This window comes from Salvelinus sp. IW2-2015, linkage group LG15 (genome assembly GCF_002910315.2).
Source record: "Salvelinus sp. IW2-2015 linkage group LG15, ASM291031v2, whole genome shotgun sequence".
NCBI classification, from domain to species: Eukaryota; Metazoa; Chordata; class Actinopteri; order Salmoniformes; family Salmonidae; genus Salvelinus; species Salvelinus sp. IW2-2015.
This window is the reverse complement of record NC_036855.1, coordinates 29,559,517-29,584,579: the sequence shown is the minus strand read 5'-3', so window position 1 is coordinate 29,584,579 and position 25,063 is coordinate 29,559,517. Positions and strand designations below refer to the sequence as shown.

Here is a 25,063-nt window from a genome sequence, read left to right as displayed (position 1 = left end):
CAAATAATTCTCTGTGAAATGTCACCTTCACTGATGTTGCCGTGGAAACCCCTCTCTTTCCTAGACACATTGTGGAGAAACATGAAAGCAGCAGTGTTGCTACCAGAGTCTAGCCACTAGGACGGCTGAAGCTGTGACACTGAGGACACAATGAGTGGTGGTGGGTTATCTTAATGATGATTATAATGGGTTGTAATGGAGGCGGGGGAGACTCTTCATCTCCTCATTAAAACAGTTTGCCAGACTAGACCAGGCCGGGGGGGGGGGGGGGCAGTCCACTTCACACATGCATGCGCACACACAGATACACACAACCATGCACCCACGCAAGCATACACACAGCCAGGGCTGCCATTTACCTTCTCATTCTAATCAATGGCACCAGGATCTGATTCAAAAATCACTTTTAAGGCAAGATGGTGACATAACAACCCCTAGTACTGTCTGGTCTACCTAGGGGCTGATGCTAAAATGGTATAACTATCATACACAGTTGAAGTCAGAAGTTTACATACACTTAGGTTGGAGTCATTAAAACTCGTTTTTCAACCAGTCCATACATTTCTTGTTAACAAACTATAGTTTTGGCAAGTCGGTTAGGACATCAACTTTGTGCATGACACTTTGTGCAAGTAATTTTCCCAACAATTGTTTACAGACAGATTATTTCACTTATAATTCACTGTATCACAATTCCAGTGGGTCAGAAGTTTACATACACTAAGTTGACTGTGCCTTTAATAAACGCTTGGAAAATTCCAGAAAATGCCATGGCTTAGAAGCTTCTGATAGGCTAATTGACATCATTTGAGTCAATTGGAGGTGTACCTGTGGATGTATTTCAAGGCCTACCTTCAAACTCAGTGCCTCTTTGCGTCACATCATGGGAAAATCAAAGAAATCAGCCAAGACCTCAGAAAAGAAATTGTAGACCTCCACAAGTCTGGTTCATCCTTAGGAGCAACTTCCAAACGCCTGAAGGTACCACGTTCATCTGTACAAACAATAGTATGCACAGTATAAACCATTGGGACCACAGCAGCCCGTTTCGATTTACCGCCTCAGGAAGGAGACGCGTTCTGTCTCCTAGAGATGAACGTACTTTTGTGCGAAAAGTGCAAATCAATCCCAGGACAACAGCAAAGGACCATGTGAAGATGCTGGAGGAAACAGGTACAAAAGTATCTATATCCACAGTAAAACGAGTCCTACATCGACATAACCTGAAAGGCCGCTCAGCAAGGAAGAAGCCACTGCTTCAAAACCGCCATATAAAAGCCAGACTACGGTTTGCAACTGCACATGGGAACAAAGATCGTACTTTTTGGAGAAATATCCTCTGGTCTGATGAAACAAAAATAGAACTGTTTGGCCATAATGACCATCGTTATGTTTGGAGGGAAAAGGGGGAGGCTTGCAAGCCGAAGAAAACCATCTCAACCGTGAAGCACGAAGGTGGCAGCATCATGTTGTGGGGGTGCTTTGCTGCAGGATGGGCTAGTGCACTTCACAAAATAGATGGCATCATGAGGTAGGAAAATTATGTGGATATATTGAAGCAACATCTCAAGACATCAGTAAGGAAGTTAAAGCTTGGTCGCAAATGGATCTTCCAAATGGACAATGACCCCAAGCATACTTTCAAAGTTGTGACAAAATGGCTTAAGAACAACAAAGTCAAGGTATTGGAGTGGCCATCACAAAGCCCTGACCTCAATCCTATAATCCTATAATTTGTGGGCAGAACTGAAAATGCATGTGCGAGAAAGGAGGCCTACAAACCTGACTCAGTTACACCAGCTCTGTTAGGAGGAATGGGCCAAAATTCACCCAACTTATTGTGGGAAGCTTGTGGAAGGCTATCTGAAATGTTTGACCCAAGTTAAACAATTTAAAGGCAATGCTACCAAATACTATTTGAGTGTGTGTAAAAGCTGAAATAAATCCTTCTCTCTACTATTATTCTGACATTTCACATTCTTAAAATAAAGTGGTGATCCTAACTGACCTAAAACAGGGAATTTTTAATAGGATTAAATGTCAGGAATTGTGAAAAACTGAGTTTAAATGTATTTGGCTAAGGTGTATGTAAACTTCTGACTTCAACTGTATGGCTCTCAGCTTCTATCTGCTTCATACTGTGTTGGGCATATGCCTTGAAGTTCTGAAATGCCCTTGTAAATTCATAGCTATACAATCCCCCTACAACAAACAAACAGACATGAGAAGTGAACAATCAACGGAAACCTTGTTTGTTATTGCTGAGAATGTACAAATCCCATAACAACTCTAGATTGTCTTTCTGTCTGAAGCTAAACAGAAGGCCTGGTGGTATCCAAGTGACAGGAAGTCTTCTCTGACATGTTTCATCACACGGCTTAATGCGGTTACAAGAAAATTTCAACTAGTAACACTGTCACCGCCCAAAGCAACTAACAGCTCTCCTCGCAACTGAATCTGACGACTGTCAACAGTACTTCCACAGTCAATCACAGCTGTCAGGTTTTCACTTTGKCTTTTTCTCCCAGGACAACATGTTATTTTCCTGGAAAATCCCACACCTTTATACAGTAGGAAAGTTGAGCTGTACTAATAAACATCATAGACAGTCATTCAAATTAGGCCATGAAAATGGGGAGGGAAAAAAAATGCCATGAAAACAACCTGTCATGCATGGTACAACATGGCAACAGATGGAGATAGAACCAGGATGAGGACAGCCTTACTGTGAACCTCCCAGGCCCAGTTAGTGCACGAGTTGACAGTGACACTCCCTTGGGGAGTGTTGGCATTACTGTTCACCAGATGACATTTCAGGCCACTATTGATCATTTTAAAAGTCGCTCCTGTGCCCTGTGTACTCTGGGGATTTAGCCCTTATGTACACGTGCCTGGTGTGACACTGAGGGGAGGGAGGAGAGGACGGATGGAGGGGGGGGGGTGGATGAATGGAGGGAGCAATAAAGGGAGGGATGGATGGAGGGGGGTGGAGACACCAGCCTGACGACAGGCCAAGGGACGCCCCCTCGATGACTGATGTGTCCATCYGGGACGTGGGCGACCTCTGTGACCCGTGTTGTTGCTCCTGTCTGTGATACCCCTCTGTGCCCCTGGAACATCTGGAGAGCTGGCCACCAGGAATAGGGTGGGAATAGGGTGCCATTTGTGATGCAGGCATCTCCAGTCCTCTTCACTCTCCATCTCMCCCTCTGTCCCTCTACACTGACAGAAAGACACAGGGAGGCTAGATGGTCTGTGCTGCCAGAAACCCGGGCCATCAATAAAGGACAAGGTGGTCCATCATGATCATGACACACAGAGACCATTAGGTTACTCTGAGTAGACTGACTGATAGTTGATGAGGCTTGGATGTTTTACATGTAAATGCATGTTGTGCATGACTTACTTCACATGAACCGTTTTGCCCCTTGGGGAGAATAGGTTGTGAATAAGAGGTTGTGTATGACAATAAACAATTCGAGAGGATTTGAATGAAACAAGAACAGACCATTGAGAACCAAAGCAGTTCTACTGTGCGCGCATATAATTACTATTTTTGCATATGTCTTTGTTTACTTTAGTAGATACCCAAATGCAGGGTGACTTGCAAAGTATGGAAGAGAATCCATAGTCAATGCTTTGTTATTTATTTCAGGCACACCAGGGATGTGGCCACCTGCAAACGAACCCAACGTCCCTCTGGATCAGAGATCAAAAACCTGTCCTAATTGGGTGGCCACAAAACCATCCATCATGCAAATCAGAGAGTTGTATGAATAACCTGGCCACTACAGCCACCACTGCCCTGCAGTCCAGTACAACCCAGGGCAGGAGGCAACAAACCTGCATGCAAATGCAGTTTTAAGATTAGACATTGGGATTACGCAAATAATCCGCAACATGACCAGAGGCCATTGCAGCCATGCGCTGAGAGAAAAAGAGAAGAGATCCAAGCCACCCCGGTCACCACAGTCACCTCGCCCGCCAGCAGTTCTCATTTACAAGGCAAACGCTGCGGTTTGCTCACATTACACCATCGCCTTGCCAGAACATAAACAGTCAGGGACGCTCACAAAAAGAGGATATCTAAAAAAAAAGGACGCAAATAACTACATGAAACGAGGAGTCTCCTGAAAAAGTTGGAGGATGCAGACGGTACTGTAGGACACGCTCCACCTTGCTCTCCCTTCCAGCTTGGCTCGGTTCAATAGGAAACTCTCCTGTTTCTCAGTAGAACCAGGCTTTTACATTTTAATTGAAAAAAAAATCTCTCCAGTGTCTGTCTGTGCACGCCAAGGCCTAGCTAGCTCTAGCTCACGACTGACTGAGTGGCTGTGGATGATGACTAAAACAGATAATGGCAGGAGACAGAAAACTAAATGGAGTCTTGGAATCAATACATCATTGCTGCCTGCCTGCCTGCCTGCCTGCCTGTGAGGCATTCTGGGTAACAAGAAGAGAAAAAGAGGCAGTGATTTGATCTAAATAATTTTGGAGGATAATGAATGAATGGGAGACTGGCGCGTCGAGTAGCGGCAAATCGTCATGTTAATAATCAAATCACAGCAAAATTTGCGATGGTCAGTTTTCTCCTCCTCACACTATTTCATCTGCCTGGGAGCGTTTGGAATGGCATTTAGCGGGAGGCCAAGGCAATGCTTTGTGAAATTACTCAGAGATGTTAATGGGAAATGAACAGGGAGAGGCAGCCAAGATATCTAGAAAGTGGGGACAGCTGGCGTGTTTCAATTAGTTCTTTCCATTGCAGCTGACAAAAGAACTCGAATGGCAACAGAATAGGATGGGTGTTAAGCTGTAACACGTTTACTGTCAAAGCCTGCACATCAATTGTGAGCACCTAATGTTAATTTGGAAGAGCTGGGCTGGCAGCCCCGTCTGGTATGAATCAGTGTCTCTGTTTCTGCATGCTGGGCCTGGATTCAAACCCATATGGCTATATGTGGCACCAGGCATATGTCATCGTCTCCTGTGGCACATGTGATTGCTGTTGAAGGGGATGGTGCAGATTCAGATTAGCGGGCGTTAAATATGGATGCCTGTATGTGCCGACTAGCCAAAATCTGGTACAAGCCATGTGCTTCAGTGTTGGCTAAACCATACCATTGTATGTGCCGCTCTAAACTTTCATTAAAAGCTCTGGTCACAATGAGTTCCAGAGGGATTCCCTCAACCCCCTTTCCTACCCCAAAACCCAGCAGGGTTTACCCGCACGGTACTGCTTTGTTGCAGAGTGGCCACGTGCTTCAGCGTGCCCATCACTCCCAGCCTCACATGAAGACCCTCGAGTCGTTTGAGGTCAGTGACACTGAGACTTCCTGAAGAAAAAAGGCGGATGACATCTTTGAGCCTTTCCACATAAAGCTCAAGTTCCAATGGCTCATCTGACACCCACAGGCCACCCCCGCAGCCTGGAATGTGTCCCCTTTCACAGCCGTTGACCCCTGACTAAGGCAGTTTGCCCTGGGGAACGTGTGGACAGACATACAGCGGGAGGAACGGCTATCAACTTCAAGGGTGAATTTCGCAGAGAGAGAGAGAGAGAGAGAAACATCTCCGGAAGCTGTTTGTGATGTGCGGTGCGGCTCGGAGCTGAGCGCACTGGCCTTATCGTTCCATTAATTAGCACGACACGCTTGCCCACTGGACTCGAACGCAGCGGCGGCAGCTGTCTCGATTGATTACAGGAGCGGACGCAGCGCCGCAATTATCTAGATGACTGGAGACAACGCCTGCCACTTCTAATAAAGGCCCCGGACTCCTTTTAACCATCATGGTGCAGTGGAGAGAGACAACCAACCAACCAAGCCTCCCCAACCAAACCTCCCCCAACCAAGCCTCCCCCAACCAAGCCTCCCCCAACCAAGCCTCCCCCAACCAAGCCTCCCCAAACCAAGCCTCCCCAAACCAAGCCTCCCCCAACCAAGCCCCCCGCCTCTCTGATACCTTCTAGACCTTTTCCGTCTCTCTACAGGGCACAACAGAGCTCTGTGTGGGCTGTACTTCTTCAGTAGCGTGGCAGCTTTATTTAGGCTTGCATAATGCCTTAACATTTTCAACAAAACTGCTTTGTTGCCCTGGCGGAAAGCATCCTCCATTAGGACCGCCAGCATGGTTTACAAGCCACAGAGAAAACGAGGTAAAAACAGAGACAGAAAAAAATAAGAGATAGAGAAAAAACATCATCTTCAAGCTTCACGTCTCAGCAGAGATGTGTTTGTAAGATGTGTTTCTTCTGGGGATTCGGGAAATGTAAATAAAGGTACTCTCCAGCGTCAGTTCGAGCATGAACCTGCAACGAGCCCACGTCACTAAGTGGATGTAATATTATATTTCAGTGACTAACTGAGTACTTCTCAATGGAAGGAAATGGCTGAATGAAAACCATTCAACAGATCCCAAGTGGCATGACAGGGAGCTGAAAGAGCCTACATGTCTTTCTTCTCCACTCATTTCAGTAAATAGCCGAACTGTTCTCCCCCCTCCGCCCCAAAAACAAAGCAACAATCGGGAGGTTGACAGCTCTCCACCATTCGTCATACATCATTCAATGTTTTGACGTTTTGCCGCCATAGCTTTTCAGAACCATGAAGGGGTAGGATAAATACTTTCTGCAAGATCGAGTTTCGTCAAGTGCTTTCCAGATAACTGTGTCTATTCGCTTTGAATTGGACTGTGGGTTCTAGACAAGATGTTGATGTAGATTCCCACCTGTTTTATGCAAATTGTTAAATAAATAGATTCTTATCCAGTAAAATACTAGTACAGCAAGCTTCGTAGTGAAAGCTAAGCTAGTAAACAAAATCAACTATGGTGTCGTTAGTTGGAACTAGATCATCCATAAACTGTTGCATGTTTCTGTCATGTTTTTTGACATGTTTCACCTTGGTGTTATTACAGGCCCAGCCTTCCAGTTCTCTACTGTTATGACCAGAGCCTGTAGACCACTGCCTGAATACCTATGTACTTATTAGAGCTTGTCAAAGGTCCATCCTTCACTAATGCATTCCTGCTTCCAGTTGAACATCCCCACTGGTGTCTCACACTTCATTTGCCCAAGACTCACAAAGGATATACGTCATGGTGTTTTTAGTGTGATGTTCTCGGAAACAGATAGACCTAGCTCCTAAAGGTAAAGGATAGACATATGCCTAATGGATGGGCCTGGGCACAGGACACATACAGCGCCTGAGACAAAACAAATGGGTAATCAAAGTAAATACAAATAAATACAGTTCATGATCGACGAAAACAGAATAAGAAGAATGCACATTTATTAATTTCATTTAACAACACTATCAGACAGTTAATATGAGTTTCCATGATAAATACACCCACTGTTTATCATCCTATGTTAGAGGCTAGCAGTAACCCTATCTACCAGACCAGGGTGGGGGGGGGGTGGTGGGGGCCTTAAACCTTTGTTGGCTGTTTCTCTATAGATAGCACCCCCATGAGATGTGATTTAAAGTGCCCGAGGTTTCAAATGTTGTCCCCCTAAGGACACAAGCTGTCCAGTAGACAGACACACTGATGCAATCAACACCAAGCCTTCATGAGGCTTCTGTTCACAGCGTGACCAGTGCTAAGCTGCTCCTGGGGTGGTTTACCATTGGGCTAGGACTGTAGACGGAGACGTGACAGCTGTTGAAGATGAGCGAGAGAAACACAATTCTCCTCTAATTGCCATATGTGCAAAATAAGTCAATCTCAGCAGAAAACTGAAAATAGCTCCAATCTTCATTAGTCAGAGCTGAGGACATTTCAACAGAGGTGACGTTTCTAAATGGCACACAGAGAGAAGGGAAGAAAGACAGAAAGAAAGCCTCCATTTTGCTGCTACGAATCTCTTCCCTTGTCAAAGCTGATGACATAGTCAGAAGGCTACGGTGCAGATGTTTAGAATAGCTCTCATGCAGAGCTTAACTAGACAAACACTCAAAGCCTCCTCTGCTGTCGCTCCATTTGGGATCCCCCATGTCCTCCACACAAACCACAAAAAGGGTGAGAATACGCTGGTGTATCAGGTTAGCACACATTCCCAGTGTGTCCTGGCACCTAATCCATCATTCTTAATTAGAGTGCTTCCATGGAGCGCAAGCGGGATAAAAAGACAAAGATACACACTCAGAGGGAGAGAGGAAAGACACACACTCAGAGGGAGAGAGGAAAGACACACACTCAGAGGGAGAGGAAAGACACACTCAGAGGGAGAGAGGAAAGACACACACTCAGAGGGAGAGAGGAAAGACACACACTCAGAGGGAGAGGAAAGACACAAATCAGAGGGAGAGAGCGACAGCTCACAACTCAGAGGGAGAGAGGAAAGAGACACAACACTCAGAGGGAGAGGAAAGACACACACCTCAGAGGGAGAGAGGAAAGACACACACTCAGAGGGAGAGAGGAAAGACACACACTCAGAGGGAGAGGAAAGACACACACTCAGAGGGAGAGGAAAGACACACACTCAGAGGGAGAGGAAAGACCAACACTCGAGGGAGAGAGAAAGACACACACTCGAGGGAGAGGAAAGACACACACTCAGAGGGAGAGAGGAAAGACAACACACTCAGAGGAGAGAGAGGAAGACACACACTCAGAGGGAGAGGAAAGACCACACTCAGAGGGAGAGGAAAGACACACACTCAGAGGGAGAGGAAAAGCACACGAGAGGAGAGAGGAAAGACACACACTCAGAGGGAGAGAGGAAAGACACACACTCAGAGGGAGAGAGGAAAAAACAAGCCAAGGGAGAGGAAAGACACACAACTCAGAGGGAGAGGAGACACACACTCAGAGGGGAAGGAAGCCACCTCAGAGGGAGAGGAAAGACACACACTCAAGAGGGAGAGGAAAGACACCACTCAGAGGGAGAGAGGAAAGACACCACACTCAGAGGGAGAGGAGAACACACCGCGAGGGAGAGGGAAAGACACACACTCAGAGGGAGAGAAAGACACACAATCAGAAGGGAGAGGAAAGACACACATCAGAGGGAGAGAGGAAAGACACACACTCAGAGGGAGAGAGAAAGACAACAGCACTCAGAGGGAGAGAGGAAAGACACACTCAGAGGGAGAGAGAAGGATACACACTCAGAGGGAAGAGGAAAGACCAACTCAGGGAGAGGAAAGACACCACTCAGAGGGAGAGGAAAGACACACCACTCAGAGGGAGAGAGGAAAGACACACATCGAGGGAGAGAGGAAGAACACACTCAGAGGGAGAGAGGAAAGACACACACTCAGAGGGAGAGAGGAAAGACACACACTCAGAGGGAGAGAGAAGACACACACTCAGAGGGAGAGGGAAAAGACACACACTCAGAGGGAGAGAGAAAGACACCCTCAGACGGGAGAGAGGAAAGACACACACTCAGAGGGAGAGAGGAAAGACACCACTCAGAGGGAGAGGAAAGAACACACTCAGAGGGAAGAGGAAAGAACACACTCAGAGGGAGAGAGAAAGACACACACTCAGAGGGAGAGAGAAAGACACACCACTCAGAGGGAGAGAGGAAAGACACACACTCAGAGGGAGAGAGAAAGACACACTCAGAGGGAGAGAGGAAAAGACACACTCAGAGGGAGAGGAAAGACACACACTCAGAGGGAGAGAGGAAAGACACACACTCAGAGGGAGAGGAAAGAACACACTCAGGGAGAGAAAGACACACACTCAGAGGGAGAGAGAAAGATACACACTCAGAGGGAGAGAGGAAAGACACACACTCAGAGGGAGAGGAAAGACACACACTCAGAGGGAGAGAGGAAAGACACACCACACTCAGAGGGAGAGGAAATACACACACTCAGAGGGAGAGGAAAGACACACACTCAGAGGGAGAGGAAAGACACACACTCAGAGGGAGAGGAAAAGATACAAACCTCAGAGGGAGAGGAAAGACACACACTCAGAGGGGAGGAAAAGACACACACTCGAGGGAGAGGAAAGACACACACTCAGAGGGAGAGGAAATACCACACTCAGAGGGAGAGGAAAAGACACACGATCAAGAGGGAGAGGAAAGACACACACTCAGAGGGAGAGGAAAGACACACACTCAGAGGGAGAGGAAAGACACACACTCAGAGGGAGAGAGGAAAGACACACACTCAGAGGGAGAGAGGAAAGATACACACTCAGAGGGAGAGAGGAAAGATACACACTCAGAGGGAGAGAGGAAAGAAAGAAGGGAGGGGAAGTTAATAAGGCAGAGGAGAGGAGAGAGGGAGCAGAGGGCAGGGAGTCATGTCAAGACAACTAATGGAGACAAGGCCCAGCCCCTGACCTGTGGGGCCGCTGTAGGCTGCCTCCCTGCTGCAACACACGCAGCTCTGTCTGCTCACTGACACACTCGCACACTTTGTGCTGACGGGGCCTGAGGAATTGGGTCAAGACTCATGGTAGCACCAGAGTAGAGAGGCCAGCACTAACGTACCGGACACCTCCGCAGCACCTGTCATCAATGTCTATTTTTTTTATATTTAGTAAATCATTTTGACAGTAACCCTCCAAAAAGTAATTCAAGAACCTTTTTAATGTCCATATGTCCTAGGAAGCTACGTGTTTGTTTCTTGAGCTTCAAAAATGTGACTGATCAAAGTGTCCTGAAAGAAATCATAATTTTACTGATTGAATGTAAGGGGATATCGGTGAATAAATGCCGTGGTCAAGGCTACGACGGCGCCAGTGCAATGAGTGGAGCTTACTGGGGTCTTCAAAAGTGCATAATTCAAGACTAKGTTTAAATTGTGTGCAGCYCAATGGACATGTAACGCACWATGTCTCAGGAAKGACTGTCTGGGCTGTCAATACTGAGTAGGCTTATAGTAGGCCGCAACCTGGATCTACAGGCCGTGGGAAAGGACTTCAGAATACCAGGGGAATCTCTCAATCTGGATTTCATTTCATTTCATGAAATTAAATTTAACTTGAATGCAGCCCATTTGTGTAGGCCATTAGACAGACAAAAGTCGCTGCGTTCAACAAAAAATAACTGCTGAATTTATCCTCATGTTTGTTGTGTAGTAAATGTTTCAGTTTTGTTTTTGATTGTTTTTATTCATTTTTTCCCCCCTGTGAAGCACATTGCGTTGCATTCCATGTCTGAAATGTGCCGTATAAATTAGGGTTGTCACGATACCAGTATCGCGATACTCGGAAGGATCGTGGCAAGGAAACAAAACATGAAGCAGAATATATTTCTTGAGGATAAAAGTCCTAATGTTAGAAACAAACAGCAGTATGTTGTCACCTAGAGTAACATTTGTTTATTTTGCCAGCTATAGCACCCACAATTTTACATAAAGTAGGTTTTATAGGACCATAGAGTAAAAAAAAAAAAWAATTGCCATGGAAAAATATGGAATTGTAGTATCGCGATACTGGTATCGTGACAACCCTAGTGTAAATAACGCTTGGTCTTATTTGATTTGAGGGAGGACTGACTGTATTATTTGGCATTAACAGACTGGTTTTACGCAAAACAACTTCCTATCTAAGCGGGAGAGAACGCAAGGACGGCTTATGTCGTGCAGGTTCATGTAGGCTGTACTGGACAGTTGAATATAAAAATAAATAAATTGGTTGCTGATTAGTATGCTGTTGTATCTATACTGAACAACAATATCAACGCAACATGCTACACTTTCAATGATTTTAATGAGTTACAGTTCATATAAGGAAATCAGTCAATTGAAATGAATTCATTAGGCCCTAATCTATGGATTTCACATGACAGGGCAGGGGCGCAGCCATGAGTCTGCCTGGGAGGGCATAGGCCCACCCACTTGGGAGCCAGGCCCACCCACTGGCGAGCCAAGCACAGTAAATCAGAATGAGTTTTTCCCCGCAAAAGGACTTCATTACAGACAGAAATACTCCTCAACACCGCTCCCCCCTCAGACGAAGAAGCCAGATGTGGTCCTGGGCTGGCGTGGTTACACGTGGTCTGCAGTTGTGAGGCCGGTTGGACTTACTGCCAAATTCTCAAAAATGATGTTGGGGGCGGCTTATGGTAGAAAAAATTGCACGCTCCCTCAAAACTTGAGACATCTGTGGCATTGTGTTGTGTGACAAAACTGCACATTTTAGAGTGGCCTTTTATTGCCCCAAGCACAAGGTGCACCTGTGTAATGCTGTTTAATCAGCTTCTTGATATGCCACACCTGTCAGGTGGATGGATTATCTTGGCTAAGGAGAGTTGCTCACTAACAGGGATGTAAACAAATTTGAGATAATTAAGCTTTTGTGCGTATGGACAATTTCTGGGATCTTTTATTTCAGCTCATGAAAAATTAGACCAACACTTACAGGTTGTGTTCATATTTTTGTTCAGTGTAAAATTAATTTTACTATCTGCAATGTTTGAATTTCAACTTTTATTACTGAACAAGTAATTGCATTATTGCCGCCAGCCAGGAGTCTAAATGTCAGCCTTGTGACACCGTGTATAGCTTTGTGAAATGTTAGGCTTAAGATGTGAAAATGACGACCAAATAGTTCTACCAACAGACATTTTTCCTTTAGCTAAAGCAAAGCTATAGGTGACATGCCCTGGCACCACAGAACGCCTATCATCGATTCGATAGGCAGCCGCATAGACATGTCGCAATTTCAGCACCATGGACAGCGATCGGTAAACTATACTTGGTGAGTGGCGGGTGGGGAGGTGAACTCCTTTGCGGGGGTGTCTAGACAAACTGCGTTACGCCAGTGTAGGCCAGGGAAGGTTAACAATTGCTTGTGAGCTGTAGCATTTCACTTTACTACTCTAAGTACTGATAAAAATTGATTTGTTTCGAGCACGGAAAAGGAGAAGGTGTGACAGTTGTACGGATGGGGGATTTGGAGCCAGGGGAGAAATTGGACTTCAACCAGCCAGATCATTCAGGAGATGAATCAGGTCTACAAAAATCTTGAGGAGCTTCTGGCTCACTGGTACACACAGCAAGCTGAGATGAAACAAACAACACACCTAACTACTAAATGATAATGACTTCACAGTTACAGTAGTATCTGCATGTTGTCTTAAACCTCTAGATTGGAAAGACACAAACCAAACTGAGGTTTGAACATTTAGTCACAACAAAAAGGGATTCCTCTCCTATTCCTAATATCAACAGATTAATTTGAGAGTCTCTCTCTCTCTCTCTCTCTCTCTCTCTCTCTCTCTCTCTCTCTCTCTCTCTCTCTCTCTCTCTCTCTCTCTCTCTCTCTCTCTCTCTCTCTCTCTCTCTCTCTCGTGTGTGTAAATGCTTGTTCTAAAACTGTCACACGTGTGAGTCTTTTTTTAACCGCTTTAAAGGGGTTTAGGCACAGATGGCTCATCCTCTCTGAGGACCCTGTCGCCTCTGCCTCCGTCTCGACCGCACCTGCTCCAAGATAAGCCTGACGTTACAGTGGGCCTGGGCTAAAAATACTGTTAATGCACAGCACTATACTAACTTACTGCTGGTCTATAAGGCCCCCTGTAGGGTCTCAGCACAACACTGCATCCACATATAGTCTAACCCTCGATCAACACTCCACCTCCATCTTAGGCTGGACAAAATAAGGCGAGGAAAGCAATGTTGCACATCTGGAAGAAATCCTGAGTAAAGAAAGAAAAGAGCATCCAACCATCTCAAGACTATAACATCTAGCTACAAAAAGAAAGAAACGTGTGTCTGTGTAAAATAGTTGACCTATGATAACTGGTGCTCAGGGCTCCCTGGGTGATGTGGCACTCTGTCTCTACGCTCCTCCTCTGCTCTATTTCCACCCAACGCAAACAGCAGTGGCCTCTACGTCCTGCTGCTTCCTCCTCTCCACAGCAGTACTAAAATAACAGGCTCTCTGGTCTGGTCTGATACCAGGCAGTGCTACTCTGGATGTCTGAATGGGACATTAGAGCGAGCAGCCATTAGGGGGCCAGTCAGAGCCGGCTGGGCCCAGAGCCGCAGCGTGGAGAATACCAGTGGTAGCCAAAACCAACAGCCAAACAGATGACCGCTTGATTATTTGGGGGGTGGGGGGGGGTCTACACTGTGGTCTCCATGTTTATTTTCTCCAAAGGCGGAACCCGTGTCTGAACGAATTACCGCTTGTCTCTCTTAACAAAACACGGGGAGCGATTAATGACGCTGGCCCGGCCTGGCGTGGGTAAAATATGGGGTTTGATTTAAACAAACTGTTCCTTCTCAGTGGTGCATATCTCGTTACTCATTTGGCCATGTGCTGAGTTTAGGGTGATTGCCGGGGTCTATCCCTACCAACCCAACATGTGTGGTGCTGCGTGGAGCAGAGAAACCTGTCGTCTGTAGTCTCAGCCTGCTCTGTGGTAGCAGACAGAGAGGCTAAGAGTGCACTGACAGCAACACATACACTAAGTTTATGATACCACATGAGGCGTGTGCTGAGGGGGAGTTAGCAGTGGGCTGTACAAATACCAGAAGTGGACCACCCGCCTCCTATGAAAATACTTCATATGCCACGGCTGATTTTTCTGTTTGATTTGGACTCACTTCCCTAGTGTGGCCTCTCATCTCACACAGCATCCTTATGGCATGCTCTCTCCCTCAGAGTATGGATGTCCTTCCCCCGTCATGGAATTTAAACCCTTTTACTTCCATCCTGTTCTTGGCTATGGCGTTCCAATCTTTATAAGCCTGTGTGAACTGCTTCCCAAAACGTAAAATCCATTACAAGCATGTTTGTAATATCCATCTAGGCTGCTGACTGTCCTCTGCCAGTGATTGTACATTATCCAAGCTGCATGTTTGCCCCGATCACCCACCATCTGGCTTTGTCAGTGAACATTACAGCCTCACAGCCTCATCTGCAAACAACATTGGCTCTGAATGCACAACACAGACAGGCTAAAAGCACAGAGCTGGGAGCTGGGATTTTCTTCAAACAAAACACAGCAGCGAAAAAACACACACAGCTCAGCTTAGACAACAAGTGTAGCTAGGAAGAAAGGATTGGGGGGGAAAAGCGTGTGGGGCGGCTTCGAGCTGCATCCACACACAAACAAAGCACACTCTACATTCAAGGCTGACTAGCTTCAGAGATAAGACAACCGTCATGCATTTCCCAACCAAACTACGCAAATACCTCTGCCTATGCTGCAGCTGATTGTCTTCCTCTTGGCGAAGGAGAGATTATACTGGATTCAGATGAGTGGTGCCACAGCACTAGATCAGCCCCCTACTGAAACGGTCACTTAAACGGAGCTGCCCATGGGTTTGGTTGATTGGTTGGTTGGTTGGTGGCTCATTTCCATGGAGACGACAGCGTTCTGTCTACATGACAGAGTGGTTCTACGGCTCACAAGCTGGTCCCATAGCCGCAGGGGAGAGCAGATTATCTCCAAAGGAGCCTTTCCATTATCGGGAACCCTCTGATCTCACAGCCTTCGCCATGCCACAGTGAGAGAGTTAGAGAGGACTGGGCTTCCTAAAGGGGCTCGGTCAGACAGAGCAGTGGAGACCACAGCTAAGTAGGGTTGGGTTGAGTTCTTTTTACTATCTCTATGTKCTGTCTATACTCTCAGCTCATCACCAATAGGAGCCAGCCACTTACCATCCTCTCTCTGTTCAAAAAGTGTGTGGCCAGCCGCCACAGAGCAAACGCTATATTAAACATTATAAACTGGGTAGTTCAAGCACTGACTGCTGATTGGCTGACAGCTGTGGTATATCAGACCATATACCACAGGTATGACAAAACATGTATTTGAATGACGTTGGTAACCAGTTTATAATAGCAATAAGGCACCTCGGGTTTGTGGTATATGGCCAACATACCACGGCTAAGGGCTGTGTCCAGGCACTCCGCGAGGTGACTTATTGCTTAAATATCTCACCCTCTTGTCTCGCAAACATGAGCCGATCAATGGTTAAATGGGCCTGCTTCGCATTTACTCATAGAGGGTGCTTCAGTACCGTGGTGTGTGGCGGAGCTCATCCGAGCGTGGGCCGATGGGATGTGTGCACAAATAGAAATGTCAGCCGAGGTGTAAAGAAGTGTCACCTCGAGGTCACAGCCGCGGCAACGCCACATCTGTTTTCCTGATTTGTTGCGCAGTGCCGCTAACGGCAGAAGTTCACACATGGGAGGTGTAAAGGTGATGGGGAAATAAAGACGGGAGTGCCCACTCGCAGTTTATCATTTAACTCCGACCCCCGGTGTCTCGACTGGCCGGGGGAATGGCTGATCAAGCAAAGCYGTCCTCAGATGGCCACTGAAACAACTAAACCTCTTCTGTTCTGTCTGAGTAGAGGAGGAGGAAGAGGGGGGAGGAGGAGGAGAAAGGCTCTGTTGCTCAGGCTACTCAGTGGCTCCACACAGTTTTGTATGTTTCAGAGACTGGATGAAGACAGCATGTGGATTCAATATAGTAAACCTAATACTCACTAAACTATCTATCACTCTGTATTGTAATAACAAGCACAACTGAGATAGCAAATCAAATCAAATTGTATTTGTCACATGCGCCGAATACAACCTTACAGTGAAATGCTAGGGTGGCTTGAGTCTCCGACAATTCCCAGGGCCTTCCTCTGACACCGGCTGGTATAGACGTCCTGGATGGCAGGAAGCTTGGCCCCGGTGATGTACTGGGCCGTACGCACTACCCTCTGCAGTGCCTTGCGGTCGCAGGCCGATCAGTTGCCATACCAGGCAGTGACGCAACCCATCAGGATGCTCTCGATGGTGCAGCTGTAAAACCTTTTGAGGACCTGAGGACCCATGCTAAATCTTTTCAGGGGGAAAAAGTTTTGTTGTGCCCTCTTCATGACTGTCTTGGTGTGCTTGGACCATTTTAGTTTGTTGGTGATGTGGACGCCAAGGAACTTGAAGCTCTCAACCTGCTCCACTACAGCCCCATTGATGAGAATGAGGACATGCTCGGTCCTCCTTTTCCTGTAGTCCACGATCATCTCCTTTGTCTTGATCACGTTGAGGGAGAGGTTGTTGTCCTTGCKCCACACGGTCAGGTCTCTGACCTCCTCCCTACAGGCTGTCTCATCGTTGTCGGTGATCAGGCCTACCACTGTTGTGTCATCAYCAAACTTAATGATGGTGTTGGAGTTGTGCCTGGCTGTGCAGTCATGAGTGAACTGGGAGTACAGGAGGGGACTGAGCACACACCCCTGAGGGGCCCCCGTATTGAGGATCAGTGTGGCGGATGTGTTGTTACCTACCCTTATCACCTYGGGGCGGCCGTCAGGAAGGCCAGGATCCAGTTGCAGAGGGAGGTCTTTAGTCCCAGGGTCCTTAGCTTAGTGATGAGCTTTGAGGGCACTACGGTGTTGAACGCTGAGCTGTAGTCAATGAATAGCATTCTCACGTAGGTGTTCCTTTTGTCCAGGTGGGAAAGGGCAGTATGGAGTGCAATAGAGATTGCATCATCTGTGGATCTGTTGGTGCGGTATGKAAATTGGAGTGGGTCTAGGGTTTCTGGGATYAMGGTGTTGATGTGAGCCATGACCAGCCTTTCAAAGCATTTCATGGCAACAGGCATGAGTGCTACAGAACGGTAGTCATTTAGGCAGGTTACCTTGGTGTTCTTGGGCACAGGAACTATYGTGGTCTGCTTGAAACATGTTGGTATATCGACTCAGACAGGGCGAGGTTGAAAATGTCAGTGAAGACACTTGCCAGTTTGTCAGCGCATGCTCGGGGGTACACATCCTGGTAATCTGTTTGGCCCAGCAGCTTTGTGAATGTTGACCTGTTTAAAGGTCTTACTCACATTGGCTGCGGAGAGCGTGATCACACAGTCGTCCGGAACAGCTGATGCTCTCATGCATGTTTCAGTGTTACTTGCCTCGAAGCGAGAATAGAAGTGATTTAGCTCGTCTGGTAGGCTCGTGTCACTGGGCAGCTCTCGGCTGTGCTTCCCTTTGTAGTCTGTAATAGTTTGCAAGRACTAACACATCRGACAAGCGTCGGAGCCGGTGTAGTACGATTCGATCTTAGTCCTGTATRGAKGCTTTGCCTGTTTGATGGTTCGTCGGAGGGCGTAGCGGGATTTCTTGTAAGRGTGTTAGAGTCCCGCTCCTTGAAAGCGGCAGCTCMACCCTTTAGTTCAGTGCGAATGTTTCCAGTAATCCATGGCTTCTGGTTGGTGTATGTACGTACAGTCACTCATGGGATGACGTCCTCGATGAAGCAAGTGACTGATGTGGTGTACTCCTCAATGCCATCGGAAGAATCCCGGAACATATTCCAGTCTGTGCTAGCAAAACAGTCCTGTCGTTTAGCATCTGCTTCATCTGACCTCTTTTTTATAGACCGAGTCACTGGTCCCTGGTAACACGTTATATTCCTTTCATCATTCAATGATAAAAACAACATATTGAACAATATGCTAGGCAGCTGTATGGCCAGACATCACATAGCCCTCATAAACCACCTCCCAGAAAAGATCAGTGGTGGCTACAAGTGACTTAGTAATTGCTCCCTTAGCTGTTGTCTCTTCAGCTGCACTATAGCTGGATCCATATTCAGTCAATAAACCACTGAGACAGCTGCACAGAGAGAGGCCTAATCACAAAGCCTTCAACTACACGCCCACTCTCTGTCACAACAGCCTTGCGCCACCCATTGACACTGACGACAGCCAGTGATAAGGATGATGGACAGGTGTTGGGTTTCTTGCCAGCCTGGCGGTTCTCTTTAAGGACAGGGATGACAGGGACTGGCATGACTGCAGCTTCTGTCTAGAGTTGCACTCTATTAGAAAGTGGGGAAACGTTTCAAAAGTGTTTTGCAAGGACAAAGTAAAAAATAACATTTCGTATTGGATTTGATAGAGCCTCGTGGTTTTACTCTGCTTGGGACCATTTTAATCAGTTTTGTGCCTACTGAACACGACCCAGGTGGAGTAGCTAAAATATCTGCTTGAGACCAATGTTAGGACGGCAAGTCCCCACTTAGCATAGCACAACTCTACACAGGAGCTAAGTTAATATATCATTAAGAGCGAGGTCTTGCACAGAGCAGTCAGTTTTCTAATGGAACTAAAATACCCTCTAAAGGGGACAACTAGCAAAGCACTGTGGGATCGCATGACATACCAGRATTGATGTTGCAAGGGAACTAATTGCCCTTCTAGAAAAGCCTGAGAGAAAATGGACATTGAAAAAAAAAAAAAGTATATTTATGACAGAAAAACAGGACAAATATCTTGTGCTGCGGTCTGACATCATTTCCTAAACTGTATTATAAACCTAACAAATCCCTCCAGGTGTCTTCCAGAGCAGAGGAGAGGAGCGACCAGGGAGGTGCTGTGGATGTGGCTTAGTCCTGTTGGCACGCCCGCATCCCTGCCTCCCTGCCTCCCTGCCTGCCTGCCTCCCTGCCTGCCTGCCTCCCTGCCTGCCTGCCTCCCTGCCTCCCTGCCTCCCTGCCTGCCTCTCCCTATAAATAGAACATGACAATGTCTGCGTCATTTAAAACGCTATAAATATTGAAGAAGAATTAAAATAATTTATGGAAAAAGACGGTTTAACAGGGTGTGTTTTTCCGCTCTCGCACGGCGGAGCAATGGGCAGCTGCAGTGCAGGCTGGGAATTCTGTAATTGCTTTTTCTCTCCCTGAAGCCAGCTTCCTGCCTTAAATCAAAAAAGGCAATCTCTGTCAGTAATGGCTCAATTAATAATTAAACACGCGTCTTATCTTCACAGCGCTCCCTCTATTCATTTTCATCTCTCTGACAGGGACGACTGCACAAACAGCATTAGCACTATCAATAAAAGGAGCATTAATAACAGGCGCTTTCTCCAAAAACAAATCATCACCCAGCTCATAAGCTCTCCTATGACCGTGAACAATAATAGCTGAGGGGATTAATAAAGAAACAAACACAAACACGCTTTGGTTTTTCCACTGATTCTAGTGATGTTGTTTTCCCCCCGGCTGGCGCCAGACAGCACAGGGAGGGAGAAACATATTAAGGGCCTGGCCATTCTGAAAGGATTTACTCCTGTTTAAAATTTAAATTGAATCAGGGAAACAAATTAGCTTTAGCAAAGGCTTGACAACAACTACGGAGGTGGTAGTGTGGGGAGAGCAGTGATGGCGGAACCATAGAAATATAATCATTCTATTCTATGGGCGCAACATCCAGCTGAAGCATGGCAATTCTGGAACAACCCGGCTCCCCATGGCACAGTACACAGTGTGTCTGTGGTCTATGTGCCAAATGACGAACCCCCCCAGCGCCCAGACGTAAGTGTTCTGTCAATACAGGCCATCAGGCCCTGATAAGAAAGCATTTCCAGCAAGCTGCGCTTCGTCAAACCAATCAGAGTAGGTACCGCAGTGAGGTTTACCGGGCTTAGATTCCTCCGCAGTGACGGCTGCATTTAATACAGCCCTGTAATCTGGCTGCGTGGGCTACAGAAAGCCCCTGCGCCCTCCCTGCGCTCTCGCTATTACACATCCTGTCTGCCCCCAACCCAGCCCAGCTCTGCCTGGCCCAGTCAGCCACTCTCTCCTACCCGCTCGCTCCACTCCTCCACTCAGACTCAACAGCCTGCAAAGCTGATTAGCTGGTCATTATTTAAATGGGCGAAAGCCCACAAACACTGTGCCGCCGCGGCGCTGAGGTTAGCAACATCACAATGACCTGGCCAGAGGAGCACCGCCTGGTGCATTACAAACACACTCTCATCTGCTTGTTCTGCCTGCCCCTGACCCACCCACCCAACCTCCCCCTCTCCCTCTCCTCTCTAGTCTCTTCTCTCTCTTCATGTATGCAGGAGGTATTACTGACTCTATTCTATATTCCTGGCTGTGTGTGTGGAGTGGACCTATAGGCTGCTATACCCAAGCCATAGCCCTGTTATTGACATGCAGCAAACAGCAGCCTTCAGGAACAAAGGGCACTCAGCACCTATTGAGTGGCAGGCAGGGCTGCAGAGCAGACAGGCCGCTTGATTAGCGATTCGACACGGGGACCCTGGGCTGTGTAGCACATAATGAGAGCTTAGAGAGCTACCATGAGCTCATAGGAGGGAGAGAGAGAGAGAGGGGGGGGGGGGGGGGGGGCTTCAGCCCCACAAGGAATGGGTTCTCAACGATGGTACTGAGAATTCTGGATATGAAAATTACTAGTCTGAATACCATTCCTCTGGATATTGGTGTTTGTATTGTATGGTGTTTATATATGAACAGGTAAGGATAAACAAAGCTAAATCCTCCACAGGGGAAGCTAAATGGTTTATTCATTAGTTCATTTGTTTACCCTCACGTCAATTAAGCTAATTAGTCTCTGACATCCGTGACGAGTTGATGTCTACATCCAACTACAGTGGATTCCACCTCCGTGACGCAAGCAGTAGTAGCCTAAACCATGTCCCGCCTTTAACCGTGGCTACAGTAAAAGTTACACGGAGTGTCAGTTGTGTGTGGTGGTGGTGGCTGTTGTGTTTTTTCCACCACTTCTTCTGCTCTCTCTCTCCTCCTTCCTTTGTTCCGCTCGCCTAATCCAGTATGTGTGGGCCGGTAAGTTTAATGGAAACAATTTATTAAGTCCAGCTTAAAATGCCATCTGCTGCTAAGCCTCTCAAAGCCGCTAAGCTCCTGGTTTAGCCCTGAAGCTCGCTGTGTTCACGCTTACTGTAATGCGCTGTTTAAAATGAGCACAACGGGTCAAAATTAATCAGGATTATATGGGCACAAATCCACTTCAGAAATGGGTTTTCACCAATCTTTCTCCCCCACCTATCCCAAGATGCCCCTGGTTTGGCTCAGGGAACAAATTGGGTTCGTCTGTCCACTCACATGAAACCCCTGTTAGACACGACAGAGCCAAAATGGCCTCCCAGGCAGAGTGAGAGAGAGCTAGAGTGCTGTTCCCCTCAGACATTTCCTGCTCTCACTAGCGTCTCTGTGTGTTTCCAGTTTCTGGTAGGTAGGTGGTACGTCACTCTCTCTTTTTCCATAGGAGCTCTGCTTGAGTTTCGTAAGTACCCACAAAGTATGTTTATCCTCTCCTGGTGGCAGAACCCATACGTRCTCAGCAGCTACATTTAGCTTTTTATTCGCCTTCCAGGAACTGAGAAATGTCAACTCTGAACTGCAACCAGATCTCTTTCAATAAATGCAATGCCCCAAAGCCCCACACAAGACTTTAAGACAGTGTTTCTCCTCCAAGAAATCAATAATTCTCAGGAAGTTCACGACGAAGCTAAACAACAACTCTGATAATGGTTAGGTAACGTCTGTCCTTTACCACACTGGAGCTAGCTGGTAGCTACCGGAACCTTCTTACCTAATCATTGGAAGCACCGCAGTCATGCACTAAGGTCAGACTCCAGAAGGTTGAAGAATACTGTTTTCCATAGCATAAAGAAAACCGCATTGATGCTGTGAAGAAGGTAGTGATAKAGAGAAGAAGAAATGCTCTAGCAAATTATGAGGAGAAAACTGTTAGGATTTCTGAGTGTTACTAAAAGGGATACATTTGCCCTTTATCTACTTCCCCCGAGTCAGATGCACTCGTGGATACCATTTATCTGTCTCTGTGTCCAGTATGAAGAAAGTTAGAGGTAGTTTCGCAAGCCAATGCTAACTAGCGTTAGTGCAATGATTGGAAATCTATGGTATCTGCTAGCATGCTAGCTGATAGCATAGAATACCAGTCATTGCGCTAACATAGTTAGCAATTACGCTAGCGCTAGTTAGCAACTTCTTTCAAACTGCACGCGGAGACATAAAAATGTTATCCACAAGTTCCTCCTATTCTGGGGAAAAAGATAAAGGGCCTCCTTGCCAAAATCCCGACGTATCCCTTTAAGGCCATTATTGTGGTTCACTGCCTTCAATGATTACTATGTCGGACTGTCAACTTGGTGATGATGCAGCTCATCTAAAATGACGAATGAAAGGTGAAATTGTCAGAAATTAGCAAAATGTCAAAATGCAGAAAATTTGTCAAAATGCTCATTAGCACTTTACCAACTGTGTGCGTGTGTGTGGGTGTGTGTGTGTGTGTGTGTATGTGTGTGAGTGCCCCCAATCTCTCGGAGCCAAGAGCTGTGTAGGCCCAGTGATCAGAGGCTGAGAGGATTGTAGAATGTAGATTGGTCCCTAAGGACTGAGTGGCAGACTGGTAATAGGACATAGATACAATGCATGGTAAACTAGAGGAAAACATCCCAGGCTGCTTCTTGCATTCTGCACACACACACACACACCACACACACAACACACAACACACACACACACACACACACACACAACCACACACACCCCACCACACACACACACACACACACACACCACACACAACACACACAACACACACACACACACACCACACACAACCCACAACAAATACACACACAGGACACAGACATCAGACGAGACAGAGAGGACCTAAAACTAGGATCCATTACAGTACGTTGGCAAAGGGACTGCGTGCAATGGTAGCAGCTAACCACGATAATAACCTCTCACTCATCACTGAATCAGATGATCCAGCCAGAGCCATCCCTGGCCTTTTCCTTTCATCCTAATCCTAATCTGGTGCCCTTATTGTTCCCGGACTTTCACACACACACACACTCACGGCACGAAGCGCACACACAAACACACAGTGCCGTTGATCCCTGTGACAAACAGCAGGGACCTCTGATGGGATTGCCTGGATGTAATTCTCCAGTCCTAATCCCTGGGTCCGCATGGTGTGCATTGGACATGGAATGGGACTCACATTAGCAAGATTTCCCCAAGAACCTGCTTGCCCACTGCACACAGTGGCCCTCTCCAGACTGGATGTGGGAGAGAGTCAGTGTGTGTGTTTGTGTGTGTGTGTGTGTTGTGTGTGTGTGTGTGTGGTGTGTTGTGTGTGTGGTTGTGTGTGTGTGTGTGTGTGGTGTGTGTGTGTGTGTGTGTGTGGGTGTGTGTGTGTGTGTGTGTGGTGTGTGGTGTGCGTGTGTGCGTGCGAAAACCAGCATCTCGGCCAACAACAACAATCTAAACTGACAACGACGGTAGTGCACTCGAGGCTTGGACATGTGTCTTGGCTGTTTTGAAAATCATGAGCTCATTACTGTAATGTCTGAAAGTTGTAATTTACTGTTTCTGTTCAGGCATAAAACAGGCTGGGTCCTAATCTATCCAAGGCAAGCTGGCCCGCAGACATGCACTCTTTCTATCTCCTCCTGAAAATGGCCCCATTTTACACAATATCCATCATGCGGCATCTGTTAATGGGTCTGGTTCCTGCCCTGGGGGAACGTGGACTACATACTGCTATCTTTCATCAGGCAGGGGATTGTCCACCCCTCCGCTCCCCTGCCCTCCTCCACATCCTTACACCAGCTCCCCATTCAGCCTGAGTACAGGTGCAGCACTCCTATCCTACACTCTTACTACCCCTAAACCCTCCGTCAATTCCCAGTGGACCTGTGATTATGTCGACTGAGAGGCTCAGGCCCCTCCCTCCTCATCCCTCCTCTGTCCTGGCCTCTGGCCGCCATTACTGTCTGGCCTGCTGTCAGAAGCCTTGTAGCCTGGGGGGACCTTCCCATTTATGGATTGGGAGCATGTGGCACGGAGCCTGTAAATCCACTCTAATGAGCCTGAATGTTGTGTGTGGGAAGGGAGATATGTAGGCCTTCGGTTGGGTGTCCCAATACAGTTCCACAGGGAAGAAAATATACAAACGTGGACGTTCTGATTTGTGCTCAATCAGATTAGAATCAGAAGACATCGTTGGCATGTTATAAACTGCCTCGGTGTTCATTGAAATGTAATCTATAAGGATGATAGCGGACAACACAGGGGGGGAAATGGTTTGTAGTGACTATAGAGGAACAAAAGTCTCACCTTTGGGTGTAGTGGGGGAAAATAGTTTGTCGGATCCTACATCAGATACCTGGAAGACAAGAGGAAGGAGAAACATGAATAGTCTGGTTAGATGGATGACCTGTGTGGAAGACATCGGTAGTTTCCATACGACGGTGGGACACCTCAGAGAACGTGACAAACTGCGTTGCATTCATGACACAATAGAGGAAGGGATTGGATCCTTCAAAAA

General features: G+C 47.0%; 1 protein-coding gene across 1 annotated transcript in view; it reads right to left on the bottom strand.

Annotated features, from left to right (window-relative positions):
• The window catches only part of LOC111973641 (autism susceptibility gene 2 protein-like), a 429,231-nt gene that overhangs the window by 35,051 nt on the left and 369,117 nt on the right, over positions 1 to 25,063 (bottom strand). Inside the window, 1 exon segment of the mRNA XM_070447353.1 lies at positions 24,853 to 24,901. Coding sequence (XP_070303454.1) covers positions 24,853 to 24,901 — 49 coding nt within the window.